Source organism: Diabrotica undecimpunctata, chromosome 9, assembly GCF_040954645.1.
Source record: "Diabrotica undecimpunctata isolate CICGRU chromosome 9, icDiaUnde3, whole genome shotgun sequence".
In the NCBI taxonomy this organism is placed as follows: Eukaryota; Metazoa; Arthropoda; class Insecta; order Coleoptera; family Chrysomelidae; genus Diabrotica; species Diabrotica undecimpunctata.
In genome coordinates this window covers 126,245,513-126,262,978 of record NC_092811.1, presented here as the reverse complement: position 1 = coordinate 126,262,978, position 17,466 = coordinate 126,245,513, and the positions used below count along the sequence as shown (strand labels likewise).

At 33.6% G+C, this 17,466-nt stretch overlaps 2 protein-coding genes across 2 annotated transcripts in view; one reads left to right on the top strand and one right to left on the bottom strand.

Moving 5' to 3' along the window:
* Positions 1-8,246, bottom strand: part of LOC140451417 (uncharacterized) — a 33,843-nt gene extending 25,597 nt beyond the window's left edge. Inside the window, exons 1-3 of the mRNA XM_072545206.1 lie at positions 7,701-8,246; positions 6,955-7,172; positions 5,539-5,796 (exon numbers count right to left, since the gene is read on the bottom strand). Coding sequence (XP_072401307.1) covers positions 5,539-5,796; positions 6,955-7,172; positions 7,701-8,076 — 852 coding nt within the window. The 5' untranslated portion in view covers positions 8,077-8,246. The remainder of the gene's footprint in view (positions 1-5,538; positions 5,797-6,954; positions 7,173-7,700) is intronic.
* Positions 8,247-14,808: 6,562 nt separating this feature from the next.
* On the top strand, positions 14,809-15,372 carry LOC140451314 (uncharacterized). The gene has a single exon (XM_072545062.1). The coding sequence runs from the start codon at positions 14,809-14,811 to the stop codon at positions 15,370-15,372; it is 564 nt and encodes a 187-aa protein (XP_072401163.1).
* Positions 15,373-17,466: the final 2,094 nt, after the last annotated feature.

Here is a 17,466-nt window from a genome sequence, read left to right as displayed (position 1 = left end):
TCCATACAGGGAGGAATAAACTGAGAACGAAGAAATGTTGACCGAGCATGCACCAGTAAGAGAATAACTGAATAAAATTGTCATGTAGACTCTATGATAAGGAACCAATAAATGTGGAAAATGTATTATACGATTGCGAGGCGCTGGACAGCAAAAGACAAAAACTATATGGATAACCAAGAGGAGACCCTGGTATATATAGGACACACCAAGCAAAAGACCTGTACAAATTTGTAAAGGTTACACAAATTCTAGACTGATTATAAAAAACAACAATAGGCAGCAAACACAATAAGCTTCAACTTCAGCGATAACGGAGAATCTTTGGGTCAAACGGGTCCAGTAAAAAATCCTCTAAAAGAAAATCCCGGAAAAATAAACGACTAGTCCAATCTGGACATAGTTCGTCTGGGCACCGGAGTGAGGGACACGGGCAGTAAAAGAGTACGTTCCTCGGCGCGATCAGTAGATTGTCCAGCTGGAAATAGGCTGCAGAATCGTTGTGCAATACACAGACTGCGAGGAAGTCATGGCTAACGTACCCCCTTCATCTAGAGACTGACATTAGGAACATTGGTATTGCCTAAAATAAGATAGGCATATCACTCGCCTTGCCCTTAATGATTGGTTGTGAGGTAGCCTAGTAGTCGCACTCTCACGAGAAATAAGAGTACAGAAGAAAAATTCAAGAACTATAGCTACCACGGAGATAATGAAGAAGAATTGAAAAATTATGTCAATAGGTGGAATAAGATTTGTGTGTATGAGATAGGTAAAAGTATTATGAAATAAATGGAACTCTAGTTAGAAGCTGACCAGACTAGGACAAAGAAAACATTTTGAAACTGTGAAAATTGAAAAATTGGAGTATCGAGTGATCATCAAGTACCTGTATTTAAAGGAGTTGAATAAGCAATTTAAACTATGCTTAAATTCTTTAAAGATCAATGTGTTCCGTGTACGACCGTGAAAAGATAGATTGTAAGCTTCAAAAGAGTTAAAATTTCCATTGAAGATGAAGACCGATCGGGAATCGGAAACATCTTCGTATCTTTAGTAGTTAAGCAGTCGATGCGTGCACAAACCTATAACCATAGACAGGAGCTGGGTTGCTAAATGGGAGGTATTTTCAATGTTTTTAGAACCAGAACTTGAAAGGTAAATAAAAGAGGTCTACAAACTCAAAACTTCGTTGTAAGACAAATCAAAACATGTTCTGTGAATTTTTGTGAAACTAATTACCACAAAGAACGAAAGAAAAGCTGTAATACAGAGTTGATGAACGTACATATATAATACAAGAGTTATGAGCAGTTTGGGATATTTTCCAATATATTTCTGTTTAAAAATGCAGATTTTCGAGGATATGCAAATGCGCGAACTCTAAAAATGAAGTTGATCAACTGCTCAATATTTACGATGCTACCATACGGATGCGAATCTTGGATCCTAAAACAATCGGAAGAAAAAAAGACGCCACTGAACTGTTTTGTTGAAGAAGAATGTTACGAATTACGTGGACCGAGCATAGAACTAATAACTCAATTTTAAGAAAACTAAAGATCAGTAAACGACTCGCCAGCAAAGTCCATCTCCAATCATTCAAATACTTTGGACATGTTATAAGATCAGATACATAAAACATGGAGAGACTTATTATCCAAGGAAAGGTCAGGCCAAAGATCCTCAACAAGATGGATCGACCAAATTACAGTAATATGCAAAAAACGAATGGATGAATTAAAAGAAATGACCAGATACAGACCATACACGACACTCCTTTCCAGAGGTCAAGACTGAAGAGGAAGAGATATGCAAATATGTACACAAAATAATTTTTTTTCTCAAAATCCTTTTCTTATCCTATTGGAAAATACGAAAAAATCCTAAAATCAGACCAAAGAAATGAATGTAGAGCCTTTAACTCTATTAGGATTAACAATTACGAAACGCCTGCCATTATGTGGCATGACAAAAATGTAACAGCACTGCAATATACTGTCTGTGGGCCAAGGTTTAGTGCACTAGCAACAGTGTGTTTTATTACAGCTTGAATATAAAAAGGTGGCTTGAATTTCCAAGTGTTCTTATTTCTTACATCGACTTTAATTCAAAGAATAGTTCATATCCGCCCTTTTACAAAAAAGAAACCTTTCAACCGAAGCAAACTTTTGCAAGCTATTTGTTATTAATTAATTCGATTCCTTTTACTTGTCATTTGTTACTACTAATTCAGTCATCACTACCCTTGTTTCCAGATCATTACGCCTTTGCGATGCTTTAAGTTAATCCGCTAAGCGTTCTTGTTTAAAACAAGCCATCATCCAAAATGGTTACCGTGAAAATCACATCAATAGAAGCATCCACAGGTATCAATCTCCTACTCAATCCCAATCAAAAGACTCACCTTCATCACATGAAAGCTTTTCTTCCTTATATCAAAGGTGTCACTGACAAAATTCTTAAATGAAAGGGAATAAAGAAAATATTTACCCCTAAAGCAAAACTTTCATTTCTTATCCGATCAGTCAAAGACAACGTTACCAATGAACAGTATGGATTTTATAAAATTCCTTGTGCAGACTGCCCACGATCTTATACAGGTCAAACCAATCGTAGAATTTAAAATAGGATTTATGAGCATTCCATTTCTGTTCGCAATTTCTATCCAATTTCAGCTCTAGATTAAGACCCTCTTCATATACCTGAGCTATTGCGCCCATCCGTTTCTATAAACCAAGAATTATCCGAGAAGCCAGAGAGATAAAAAAAATGCCCCAATTGTCTTAATAAAACATTGTCAACTTCGTATACTTATAGATTTTACTTCTAAAGTGTGATATTTTTAAGTATAGGGATACCACAAGTGGCACTCGAAGACTTATTGAAAATACCATAATGTTGTCCTCCGAAACTTCATCAAAATCCGTAAAAAGATGCATTGAAAAACGTTTAGCAACCTTGGTAAAAACCTCGAGCAAGTAATACATGAAGGTTACTATTTCGTTATTCTAGAGTCATTGTCTTCCAAATTTATATTCAAAATATGTCCAAACCCGCTTGGAGCGACAGCAGTCATGCCAATTTAAGGATAAAAAACGTTAGACAACCAGTAACCTTAGTATTGTCATTTTTCTTCTTCTTCCTTCTTTCTTTTGTATACTTCTTATCCTTATCCTTTTTTTGTTTATCCTTCAGACTATACTTGGTTCCACAGACTGTCTAATCATCATTTTCTGGGCATAGCCAGTGATCTACTTCCAGTAGGTCTTTTGTGCCTCGCTATTTTAACTATTTTGATTGCTGTCATGCGGTTTAAGTGCCGATTCCACTCATTTCCAGCATCATTTGTTAATTTCTTCAATATATCTTCTCGTTCACGGTCAAGTCTCAGTCACAGTCAAATTTTTATATTTTTTAGCTTGCAGTAGCTGTTTTGCAGCCTGAGTAGGTCAGAAATGAGTGTATCCGCCTTTGATGCTGAATGATGTTGGATCGATTCCCACTATACAATTGAAAAATATTGTCAAGATCGCTATATGTATCTGTATACATATATTTTGCCTACTGTCAAAATCTGGGATGGCAAACAATAGGAGAAAATTGAATTTATTGAAAATTTCTTAGAACGTTACTGCGACGGTTATCACAAAAAGGATTGAGCTAGAATTAAGAAAGGGCAAGCATCACTTTTCAATAATATGTTGCCACAACAGTTCTGTGCGACACTTCTTATTCGATTTGGAGTTAAACTAAGCCTTTGAGGAAAATTCATTAATTCTTCAACGAATAACATTAGAAACTCTTCACAAGTTCTTGGAGCAGGTATGCAACCACTTAGACACTGTTCTAGCATGCTGCAAATGTATCACTTTTCAATAATGTTGACACAACGAATGTAGGGGACACTTTTTATTTGATTTGGCATTAAAATGGACCTTTGGGGAAAATTGATTCATTATCCAATGAGATACATTAGAAACTCTTCTCATGTTCTTGTAGCAGGTATGCAACCACTTACACACTGTCTTAGCATGCTGCAAATAAGCTCAATAGGATTAAGTTCTGCGTTATGAGCAGGCCAGTCTATTTATAGAATACCATCAGCTTAAAAATAATGTGTTACATTCCTTGCAGTTTGTGGTTTCATGTTAAATCGCTGCCTAAACGTTTATTGAGCTCCCACCAAAAACAACAAGCTATGACCGAGTACAGGCCTTCTGTAGACGTTTTTTTCGACCATATTTTGAATAAATTGACATTCTGCCTTATTCATTTACATTACTTTCTTAAATCTTCTATTGTCTTGTTTACAGGAATACGAGAGTCTGCTTGTTTGTTGAGTAGCAGTCAGTAATGACCCTGTTGCTAGACTGTAAGATGTCAAATTCTGTTTCCTTAAACCCCGTCAATTAGTAGAGACGTCGATTGCTGGACCTGGAGCTTGCTGAAGGCGACTTTAAAATGTTTTAACAGTTTGTCTTCAGTCTCACAATGCAGCAATACTGAAAATGTTACGTTCTCCTTCTGACATTCGCACCGGGTGTCACTCATCATTGATCCAGACTAAAAAAATCGTTGGTAAACTGTTTGAACAATACGAACAACATTCAATTGTTTTGCAACATCTCTTTGACTTCCGTTTTCCACAAGATAATAGTCTTTCTATTGGGGCCTGCGTAGCGCAAGCGGTAGGATGCTTGCCTCGCAAGCCGGTGGTCCGGGGTTCGAATCCCACCGCCGGCAAGAACATCTAGACATTTTAAAAATGTCTATAGGCCCCAGGTCGACTCAGCCTGAATAAAAATGAGTACCTTGGGTAAAACCAGGGGTAATAATAGACGGTTGAAGCGTAGCACTGGCCATGTTACCTTCCTTGTATACCGTAGGCCCTAGATATAGCAGACTACCCTGCTATACTCCCAAAGCCGCGACAGCGGTATAAAACGGGAGACTATTATTATAATAGTCTTTCTATTGTTATGGAAAAATACAGTCCACTGTAGGAAGACCAATGTAACACTAAGATACATATAGAATGCTGTACAAGTTCAGACTTGTAATAAAAATAGTAAACAAGCTCCTAAAATGTTGAGGTGGTAACAGCTTTGGGAATTTGTTTAATCCCTCCGCAGGCTCAATCTGGCTTCTCAGAAGAGGTGATCATACAATTAAGTTAAGAAATAAATAACTTCCAAGTTTCTCCTAAATCTCTAATAAAATTCTTTTTCAGGGATCTGAAGATCCCTGGTCCCACCTATAAGTCCAAAAAAAGTAACCTACGAAAATTTCCAGCCCCTGTTAAAACTATCTATCTGAATCTGAAGATGCCCAGTCCCAACTATAAATTAAAAACCTAACCTACAAAAATTTCCAGGCCTATGAAAACTCTGTTAAGACTACAACTGCTACTCTAAAATACTTAATGCAACTGTTTTATTAAGCAATATACCTTCCATTATGGGAAAATCAAATTATCTTAGGTAAAAATAATACTAAACATTGTATAAAAGTAGTAAATAAAATAAACTGACTTACTTGTGTTTCTAGGGAAGCGATCTTATCGCTCCAAGAAGTCTTGATATCGGATAAATGTAAGTGAGCTTCCTCCAGTCTCTGCTCCAAGAGTTTCCTTTCAGAAACGCTTTTACTATCGACGCCCTCATCGTTGTTATTTTGTCGCAAAATCACAACGACGTCCTGCAGGTATTTCTTCTCCTGTTCGCTCTTCGATAGTTCCGACGCCAAATGTGCCAGATCTCTTGAAGTGCTGTGCCTCAATGCTTCGAGATCATCCTACAAGAAAAAGAACATTTAGGTAGTAATATTTGATCTATGTACAACTAACAGCAAGAAGCACATACCTGTGATTCGCCCAGAAGCCCATCAAATAAAACAGTGTGTGGAATACTTCAAAAATCATAAGTAAAACAAACACAAAGTGAAAGCTTGCTAAACTAAATGGTGGCAGATTTACAAAACAGGTTTCTTTAAACCGCACATTGTAACCGACGATTTTTTATTAACTTAATATTAAGTAACAAAAGTTACTTAAGATAAAAAATACTGAATGTATAATGTTTATTTAAAGATGGAATTAGATACACATGGATGAAATGAAGGGAAAATGTGGTGTGTTATGCCACAGAAAGGTTGAAATCATACTGAATATTTAAATATCTAATTTTTATCGGAAATAAGAATTGTCAAAATAGCAACACTTGAGTGAATAATTCTTCCTATTGCACGGAAACTTGTGAAGAAATTATATTAGTGAATGTATCTGCATTAAAAGATAAAAAAACCCAAAAAAAAATGATGGCAAATTAAATAATAACATATTATCAGTGATGAAAAATGTATTTGTTTCCATATTTCTTTAAATGATACTTGATTTTATAAAAAATAAACAAAAAACAATTTTTCCTTAAAGGTTTTTAAGAACATGTAACTAATGTTGTTAAAATGGTTACTAAATAGTATATTATAAATACTTTTCGAACAATTTACTGATAACCTAATCTTTTGTTTTAAATTATACTTAAAAATTATCCTAGTTAATTATTCGTAGTAAAAAATGTAATTTCAATTCTACTATAATATAAACATAACAGTTTTTGTCCAAAATGTTTATTAAATTTTTTGCAAATGCCAATCTAAAGTAAAATAATAAAAATTTATTCACTGAACACTTTTTTAATAGATTTATTTAATTTTTTTCACTCCAATAAACTCTACACTCAAACTTTATATGATTTATGATTAGGTATATATATATTCATATCTATAGATATCAGTTTAGTCGATATCCACATCTAACAAAATACACCAAACATATTATGTACACACGATCTATTTCCTCTTCTCCAAAGGATGCATTTTCTATTTAACAAAAAAAACTTAAATAATAGTGAAATAAAATTTAATATTAACAAAAAATCTACCCCCACATACCTGTACATCACTTAGTATTTCTTCTTGTCTTCTTAACCTCACTACCTCACTTCGTAGCTTCTCTAACTGAGCATTGGCATCTTTGAGGGCAGTGGATTTTTCTAAAATTTCTTGATCTCTTAACAAGACCAAACTTTTTACTTTAGCTAATTCTTGGCATTGTAGATTTTCTAGCTGTTCATTGTTTTCCTTGTGCAATAGTATCTTTGTATTGAATTCTGAAATATACAATGTTTTAAAGATTTTCAACAGATAATCTGCTGTGCTATAAGTTTCTGATATTTGAATTATACTATACCAGATATATTTGGAAGTGATATAGTACATAGATAAAGAAAGTATTAGAATTTTGTCAAATTTACAAGAAAAATATTTCAAATAGAATGGCTAATAAAATAACAAATGAGAATGGGAATATTAAACATGGTGACACAAGACCCACCACTACAAGGTTCATAAAAACCTGAGGAAGAGACATAAATACATATTTAGAAAATAAAACAATTGGAAGAACTTTACAGACAAAAAATGTATGTATATTGATTTAAAAATGGGGCAGCTGCATTGATTGCTTGATAACAAATCAAACGTGGCATTAAAAACTTATAATAAACCGATCTGTACATATTGTACTGTACTTTGATATCAATAATTATAATATCGCCTCCTTACTATGTTTCAAATCAAATCTCTTCAAATAATAACTAAAGCCTTGTGTTATATATATAAAATCATGAGAAATTTACCTTCAGCACTCCTTAAAGATTCTTTGAGGCTAGCTAGCTGGTTCTGAAATTCTTCCCTATCTTTTTCGAGCGACTGTATCCTCTTATCCTTATCTTTTAACAACTCGCGCCATTCAGCTTCTTTATGATCAAGCTTTTTCACAAAATCTGCCTCTAGTTTCATCAACCGTTTTTTGAAGTCGTCCGAATCAATACTACCATCTTCTTTGATGCCTTCTGAGGAAACTATAGAATTTAAGCTGGACGTAGAGCCTTGCGTTGATCTTCCTCTCAAAGATTCAATCTTTTGGACCGTGGAGGAGGTAATCTTAGCTGTTAGTTTGGATAAGTCACTCCCTGTTTCTTCGCGGATTTTGTTTTTCAGTGATGTAAACATGGTTCACCGGATTATTTAAAACGGATAAATGTCATTATCATTCACTTTTACATATGTATGTTATAAATACATGTAATAGGAGGAGTTCATTTTTGTTTTAATAAAATAATGTAAATTGACAACTGGCACATATGGTGTGATGACGATTAAAAGGTAAACAGCTGGAACTGACAGTGACACTGACAGTAATAACGTAATAAATTCATACCTCAGTGTAGCCAACAAACAGTTAATATCGGCGGCATCTTTGAAGTTTAAATAATGAATCATATTGAAAGGGGGATATTATTAAGGCAAATATAATCGTTTTTCGTTCAATTGTTCAATTTCGTAGTACTTTAAGCTCACAATCGATTGTTTAATTCGTTGACATTACATTTATTTTGTTACAATACTACTGTATCATATTCTAACTACGAGGGTTGTATAAAAATTGTTCCTTGTCTATATTTCTCAGTAAATTGGGGTTATTACTTACATGCTTACTTACTTACCCTCAAGTACACGCGCTCTATTTTCTTATGTGACTACACTCGTGGTTTACATTAGTAATCCATACGTACTGGAGCTTTGGAAAAGCAATATTATTTGAAAATAGTGTTATTGTTTTAATGAGGTTTTAATAATACCACTGCAATATATAATTGACTTTATTTTATAAGTAAAATGTACATTAAATTAAAAAAAAAAAATAAAAAAAACAATGAAGATTAAAACACAAATACTATAAATTAAAGTTACCTATAACCAAACTAGGTTTTATAATAGCCTAAATATAACATCTTAATCTGATTCAGACTGCATGTTCTGTTTTATCTCAGCACAATGTACAGATATTTGCTTTAAATGTCCTGGACAAGTCCACTGATCACAGCTGCTGCACCATTTTCTTGTGCTCTTATTCCTTGCTCGTCCACAAATATGACAACCAACCCAAGGACCAAAGATCGAGTCGGAACTTCTTTAGGAGTTTAGGAATATTTTTATACCATATTTGGATGGTTTACTGAAGATGTATGGACGGAATTGACATGTTTCCCTAAAAGCAAGTAATTGCTCGTCAACTGTTAAATATTCTGAAGGTGGACATTTTTTTTGAAAATTTTCAATAAAAAGTCCAAAAATGTTTCGTATAGGAGCAAGTTCCAGCTCTCTCCTTTGTTGTCAAGAAATAAAGTCGCCAAACCTCAAACATCTCAGTAGAAATCGGAAACGATATCAAGTAAATAGCTTCACCACCAGTACCTTTCTTATTATCCCACATTTGCAAAACATTTAGTCTTCCAAATTTTAGAACACTTGCTAAAAAGAATATTCCACTAATTCCCCAAATCTCTTCGACGTCGGTCATTTTAGCATCTCTGTAGCGTTGGAAATTTGCTCTTACCTTCTCAATATAGCTGTTATTACAACGCGTAATTTCTTTGAACGATATTATCATGTAGCATACATTATTTAAAGCATTCAAACTGTTTTTTTTTGTTTCTAGCTTCTCTTATTGGTTCTGGTAACTTAAAAACAATATTTGTTGCACGAGTTCTTGAAGTAAACGCAAGACACATTCCCCTTGAACCTCTTCATCACAGTCTTGTTCCGATTTTTGTTCAGACATGGTACATTCTTGTTCTAGAACATCATCAGATACATACTGCTCAACATTATAGTCATCTGAGCAGAATGAAAAGTCTTGTCCAAGTACTGAAAGTACTTGGACAAGATTTAATAAAAAACTGTGCTATACATCTGCCTTTTATTTGATTAAAGTTCATTTATTCGAGCATTCAACCATATATCACTTTAAATACGTTTTATTTCACCCTTAGCAAAAATCCACGTTTTGTCTAAATAAACAAATGTGCGTATGCTTTTTTATAGTTATTTAACCAAAAAGTGTATTAATAAGGGCGATTAACAATTGAGATATATTAACGCGCGAGCGAAGTTATGTGCATTAATGTTCGAGATTGTTAATCGCCGTTTTAATTCACGAGTTCGTTACAAAACTTTTCCGTCGACCGAACTTTTCAGAAATAAAAATATCTTAGTTTAAATTTTTATTTACTTAACGATAAATAATGACATACAATGACAGACAGTACTTACGGCGGCTATTTCATTTTAAATAATTTTTTAGTGGGAATATAAATAGGTACCTATATGTTTGGTTACCTACACCACAGGTCACTGCCAATCACAGAGCGTTAAATGTGGTTAAATTATAATACAAGCAATGTATGTTGTGTTGCCTATAATAAAATCGTTCATTAATAGAAAATCATTCATTAATAGGGGTCATTAATCAATGATTTTGACGGTGTTAAAATTGATCATAAATGGATGGTTGACGGAAAAAATAATTATAGTTTCTTGAAAGACTCGATTCTTTTTTTAGAACGACACTAGCTCTTTCACATAAGACTTTTTTATTGTTTTCCATTTTAAACCAAACCCAGTGTGTTTGAAAACTCTCCAGAGACTTACCCTGGAAATTTCGATTTCAATTTTTTTAATACCGACTCTACAGAAACATGTTCTTTCTTTTTAAACATTTTATATATTATAATATCTCTAATTTTAAACTTACAACCATCATGAAGATCTTTAGTCTTAGGGTATGCTCTAGCTTTAGGTTTATATTGTGCGACTATATTATCTACTTCAACATTTACAGTTTTCCTGTTTTTGAATTGGTCGCAAAGGGCATTGACTTTTTCAGCAGTATTAGTTTTTGGTGAGAAGAAAAAAAAGTGTGGTCGAAAGGGTTAATCGCTCAGAGGTGACTGATTAGAACCACATTAAATTCTAGGTAATAATTAATTTGGTTGTATCGAATATTTTGCAGCTAAATATTAAACAGATATATGTTTCAAAAATCTAAATCTGTCCATAACCTTGTTAATTTACATGGAACTGTCTTTAACCTCTTACCGCATAGTGGGTCATATATGGCACAATACTTAGTTTTATACCTAACCGTTAGAGATCAAATCTTATTTTAAAATATTTATGCATGACATGTCCATATAGAGCACATATTTCGAATAACCAGTAATAAAGAGCCATCTCAATGCAGTAAACTTTTATGAAAATTTGCAAATAGCTGCGGTCTGACAGCTGTTCATAAAAATTGTGCAATTTGATATTTAAATATCGCAGTTTCTACTGAATATTTTTGTACAAAAAAAATAGCGACATCAAGGTATCTTCAAGAAAGAATTTCTGTAAGCATTTTTACGTATTTCTTTATATTTTGGTATTTTTTGATCAAAAATATGCTTGTGCCATATATGCCACAATATGCGCTGTCGTGCAAAACTCTCTTTCATAATATGTCATAATATGCGTTCTGAACTAGGTATTATTATTTTTTTTTATTTTAGATAATGGATCCAAACAGTTTTATGGTGAAACTCTTGTGGTAGTGGATATACCAGATGGTAGTGAAGACGAAGGGCTATCAGATGATGATATTTCCCCTATTATATTAGCCCCAGAGAATAGATAATAATGAATCAGATATTATTATCCCAGAAACTCCTTTAGAAAGCAGTTCGGATAGCGAAAATGATATTTCTTTGGACAAATTACGGCGTAATCTAATAAAGAATAGAAATAAAAATCATCCAACTTGGAAAGAAGGAAATTTGATAACATCAGATGATGATATAAGATTTTTCGGTTCTACTGACCTGCCACCTGAGTTGCAACAAGCGGATTCCCCTTACGCATTTAATTTTTTTTTAACAAATGAGATGATCAAAGATATAATTTATCAAACCTCAAAAACCTTTGAAACTTTCTGAAAATGAGCTAGAACAGTTCTTAGGAACCTGTATGTATATGACAATAGTGCAATTGCCAAACCATAGAAGTTATTGGAACTCCAGTCTGAATGACCGATTGATCTCAGATGTTATGTCATTCAATAGATGGGAAGAAATAAAACGTTTTTTACATTTTGCGAACAATAACGATGCTTTTGCTGCCGATAATTCTGGTCATGATAAAATTTTTAAAATCTGACCGCTACTAAATAAACTAAGGAACAGTTACTCAAAGTTCTGAAAGAGGAATTTTTAGCCATAGATGAGCAGATAATTCCAACAAAGGCACGTTCATCTATAAAACAATATAATCCGCAAAAACACCACAAATGGGGATATAAGGCGTTTGTTCTTAGTGGTGTCAGCGGATTTTCCTACGATTATGAAATTTTTGTAGGAAGACAAACTGATGGTTTTCCTGATTTAGGGGAAAGTTCAAATGTGATTCTTCAGCTAACATAAACAGTACCAAGACTTATAAATCACAAAATATTCTTTGACAATTGGTTCAACAGTGTCCCATTGCAAACTTATCTAACGAAACAACCACTAGGAACAGTTAGAATAAACAGAGTGCCAAACAGTAATATGCCAAAAGAAGCTAAATTAAAAATAACGACCAAGGAGTTATGGGAGAGAAAGTCGCCACAATTGATGATACAAAAATATCTGTGGTTACATGGTATGACAACAAATTAGTAAACATTATATCAACATATGCTGGGCGTATGCCAACAGTTGTAGTTAAACGGTTTTCGAAAAAGGATAAGACACATATAATGGTTCCATGTCCAAAAGCTGTAACAATCTACAACAAGTATATTGCTCCTGGATTTAATGTTGGGATATTATTAGCTCTGGCAGATTTCAAAATGGCAGTAGCAGAGTGTTTATGCAAAGTTAATAAAGCTGATTTTACTACAAAAAGGAGTCGTCCGTGTGGAGCTTTGAAAAATTTACAAAACAAGTAAAGAAGGGGTCCAGCAACCGATATTCCAATGCAAGATGTACGAACAGATGGATGTGGTCATCTTCCATTATGATGTAGTGAAAGGCAAAGGTGCAAATATCCCTGCGGTTCAAAAAACTTCATAAAATGCGAGAAGTGTAATGTTTTTTTTTTTGTTTAAACAAAGATAGAAATTGTTTTTACATTATTTTATAATTATTATAATTAAAAAGTAATAAACGTCATTTTTTAAATTAATTTTACTTGTTGAATCTTGTTTTAATGCATAGTGTGCCATATATGACACAAAACAATAAAAAAAATACAAAAAACTAACCAAGTAGGATTTTTTTTTATATTTTTACTGTAATCTTGAAGTCAAGCTTGTATTCATAGATTTTTTTTATAAAAAATAAAAAAAAACATGCCGTAAGGAGTTAATATTGAGCATAAAGGGTAAACTGCTAGGCAAATATACATATCTGCGTAGGATGTGTAGTGCTTATGAATTATATCAAAAGGATTTACTGTAAATAACTTCTTATCAATACTGTATAAGAACATTATAAAAGTATTTTTTAAAATTCAATTAGGTACTAGAGCAATTTACTTTCGTATTTCTTATGCTGTACAGTATTTTGGACCATTGGCTGTCGCAAACAATCGCAAATTCGTGAAACTAGGGTCAATCGACCAATCATTGAACAACATCTAATAAAGAATACACGACGTAGAAGCTCTTTCGTCTCTTTTTAACATATTGCGCACGTATCTTCTTAATACAGTTCATTGACTAGCGAAGATACGAATTATTAAAGTAGTTTAATAAAAACCGTTGAAGTGTGAAGTTGTCAACAAGTGGACATTTTGTATCATTCTTGTATAGTAAGTACGGTAAGCACGTGTTGTTTTCTAATCTAATAACTTTATAATTTATGGAAATATTAGAACAGTGGGCACTTTACGGCTTACTATACACATAATTATTTAATTTAAAAACCAGACTATATTTTAAATATTTTAAATAGTGTATAATTTCCGCATGTTCAATTACTGGTTTGAAATTTTCTAAAAATCCAGTAAATGAACACTGTGTTCATTCATTGCATTTTATACAATTATTTTTTTAAGCAAAAATCGATTTTAAACATACCCTAAATAGAAGTGAACTAACCTAAACTATATAAATTTAAAGTATTTGCTAGCAAACCAGTCAATGAACGGTGTTCATTCAATGGTGTTCATTTACTACTTTTCAATTATCACAAAGTAATTTTTTTAGATGGCTGCAAAATATTCACGTTTTAAATACACGGAGGAAGCTTTAGACGCGGCAATCAACGAAATTCAAGCCGAAACAATTTCCTTAAATAAAGGTTCTTCTAAATATGGTATACCGAAATCCACTTTACATAATAAATTAACGGGAAAAGTGCCTTATATCCGAAGAATGCGACCCTCTACAGTGTTGAGTTCTTACGAGGAAAACAGATTAGTGAATTGGATTGTAGCAAAAGCCAAATTGGGATTTCCTATGCATCCCAATGAGGTTAAGGATTCCGTGCAAAAGGTTCTTAAAGAATACCCTAGAGAAAATAATTTTACTGATGATCGACCAGGAGATAAGTGGTTAAAGCTGTTTCTTCAGGGGCACCCAGAAATTTTAAAACGAAATACAGAAATTATCTCCAAATCTCATGCTTCGGTCACTGAGGATGGGATTAGGCAATGGTTTTCGGAACTTATCAAATACTTAACGGACACAAAAGTATTAGACATGATGTCTGATCCATCTCGCATTTTTAAAGCGGATGAAACCGGCATGAGAACATGTATGGCGTCGGGTTTGGTTCTGGGACCCTCCAAAAATTTTAAAAATCCCTATGAAATCGCAGGTGGGAACGAGAATCAATCACAGTACTGTGTAATTATGCAGCTAACGGTACGGCAATCTCACCAATGATTGTTTTTCCCTACAAGAGAATTCCTAAAGAACTGGCTCTTTCGGTGCCAAAAGGATGGGCCATTGGAAGGTCCGATTCTGGTTGGATGACCAGTGCAACATTTTTTGAGTATTTTGCAAATATATTTTATCCCTGGCTAGTAGAAAATAGCATTATATTTCCAGTAATCCTTTTTCTAGATGGACATAAGTCCCACTATAATTTGGAACTTTATGAGTTCTGTATCAAACACAGAATCATCCTTTATTGTCTGTACCCAAACTCGACCCACATACTACAGCCTTGTGATGTCAGTATATTTAGACCTTTAAAAGTTGAATGGAAATCAGTATGCCGCCTTCATAAACAAAAGAGTAGTACACCAATTACTCGCCATAATTTTAGTATGCTTTTTAAAGAAGCTTTTGATGAAGCTTGTAAGGAAAGAACCATTATAAACGGATTCAGGATTTGTGGCCTTTATCCATTAAACCCTGACGCAGTTGATATTATTCAAAGTGTATCTCGACCCGACGAAATGAAATCTTTCAGAAAAGACTCAGTACCGAATTGTCAGTAGAAGATTACAAATGTTCCTTAAAAGTATTGGAACACTATTTACATATCAGTAATATTACAAATTTTTCCAAGGACATAGATTTTTTTCGAAAATTCTGAGAACAAAACTTACATGAGCCAAAGACTTTTGACTACAGTGGCGCTAAGTTGCCCACTTCGACTGAATTAGATAATGGACCAGGCGAAGAGTTGTTTAACGAGTCGTTTTTAAATAATATACCAATGGATGCAGAATATACAAGCGATGTATTCACCGAATCATTTTTAAATGAATTGCCAGTTGAAATTGACGGAGTTCTGTACGCGCCCCCAACTAATGATATAGCATTAAAGGAAACTGCTGCAACTACACCTATACCTCGAATTATGCCTGATGAATATATCGATTCGGAAATTAAATCATACTGTTTAGAAATAGTTGAAACGATTATTGACAATGTTTATAATATTGTGGAAGAAAAAGACTTCCAATCTGCTTGTATTGCTATTCCAGCCAAAACTGTCCATTGCAATGAACCATAGGTCAAGATACCCAGTACTGCCCTATGTCAAAGAAACAAAAATATTTTAAGTGAAGTATGGAGTAATCATCTTCACTGGCCACAGCAAGAGGGTGTACCAAAAAAGAGAAACCAACGTGTGCGAATGCCTTATGCAATTACATCTAATAAGTGGGTGGAATACCATGTTGAACAAGTACATAAAAAAAAAGGAAAAGGAAAATAATGTAAAAAAAAGAAAACTGGAGACGGATCTGAAGAAAACAATAGCTAAAAATAAAAATTTATCCGGGAAAGAAACCAAGAAGGTCAAACTAGCGATAAAAAAAGAGGGATCAGACAAGAAAAAAAATTTGAAAGAGTTGATGGATGAAGTTCGAGCTAAACCTGACGATGTTGGAAGCAGTGAGGGTAAGATCAAAAATAATATGCATATTCTAGTAACATATACATTCTAATAATATATTTATCTATATTTATAGTTTTTGAAATGGGAGACTTTGTACTCGTGAATTACCAAAATAAGAAGTATCCAGGTTTGATAAAAAATATAGATTAAGAGGCCCAAGAATATGAGATCTGTGTTACGGAAAAAATTAAAAAAAAAATATTTGGAGATGGCCCAAAAGCTTAGAGCAAATTTGGTATAAAAAAAAGTTTATTTAAAAAAAAAATTGGAGCCGATATCTTCTGAAAGCAGTACATATCAAACAAATTTACTTAAGTAATCATAAACAATTATACAACTGCTGGTGTCTTCAAGAAAAAACAAGTCACTGGTATACCTAATGACCAAAATGAACTGATAACGGACCCTAGCGATATACTTAATACTTGGAAATTGTACACAGCCAATTTGTTCAAGGATGACAGAACACAAAAACCACCACAACTGGGAGACCATTTGTATGGCCCAAGTATTTTGAAAGCTGAAATTGTACACGCTATCAAACTATTAAAAAGTAACAAAACCCTAGGACCAGATGATATGTACGCAGAAACAATCAAGTTACTTAATAAAGAAAACCTAGACATTATTGTCAAGCTCTTTAACGACATTTACGATACGGGCCAGATTCCAAAAGATTGGCTTCGCTCTACATTTATCGCCCTACCAAAAACACCATGTGCGAACTTCTGCAAGGACCACCGACTAATAAGCCTTATGAGTCACTTTTTAAAACTTTTCCTGAGAATACTGCACACTAGATTGTTTAAGAACACACTAGAAATGTGAAGAGGTCTTGGCACGAGAGAAGCGATCTTTAGTATGCAAACATTAATACAGAATTGTTTAGATCAAAGAAAGGATGTTTTTGTCTGTTTCATCGATTATGAAAAAGCATTCGATAATGTAAAACACGAATTGATGATAAAATACCTACAAGAGTTGGGATTGGATGACAAGGATATAAGAATTATCGCCAATCTGTATTGGAACCAGACAGCAACAGTACGTCTTCAAAATTTCAACGAAATAGAAGATTTCTCCATTAAAAAAGGAGTAAGGCAAGGTTGTATACTGTCTCCAATGCTGTTCAATTTATACGTAGAAAAAGCCTTCGCAGAAGCAGTGGCAGACTCTAATAAGGGTA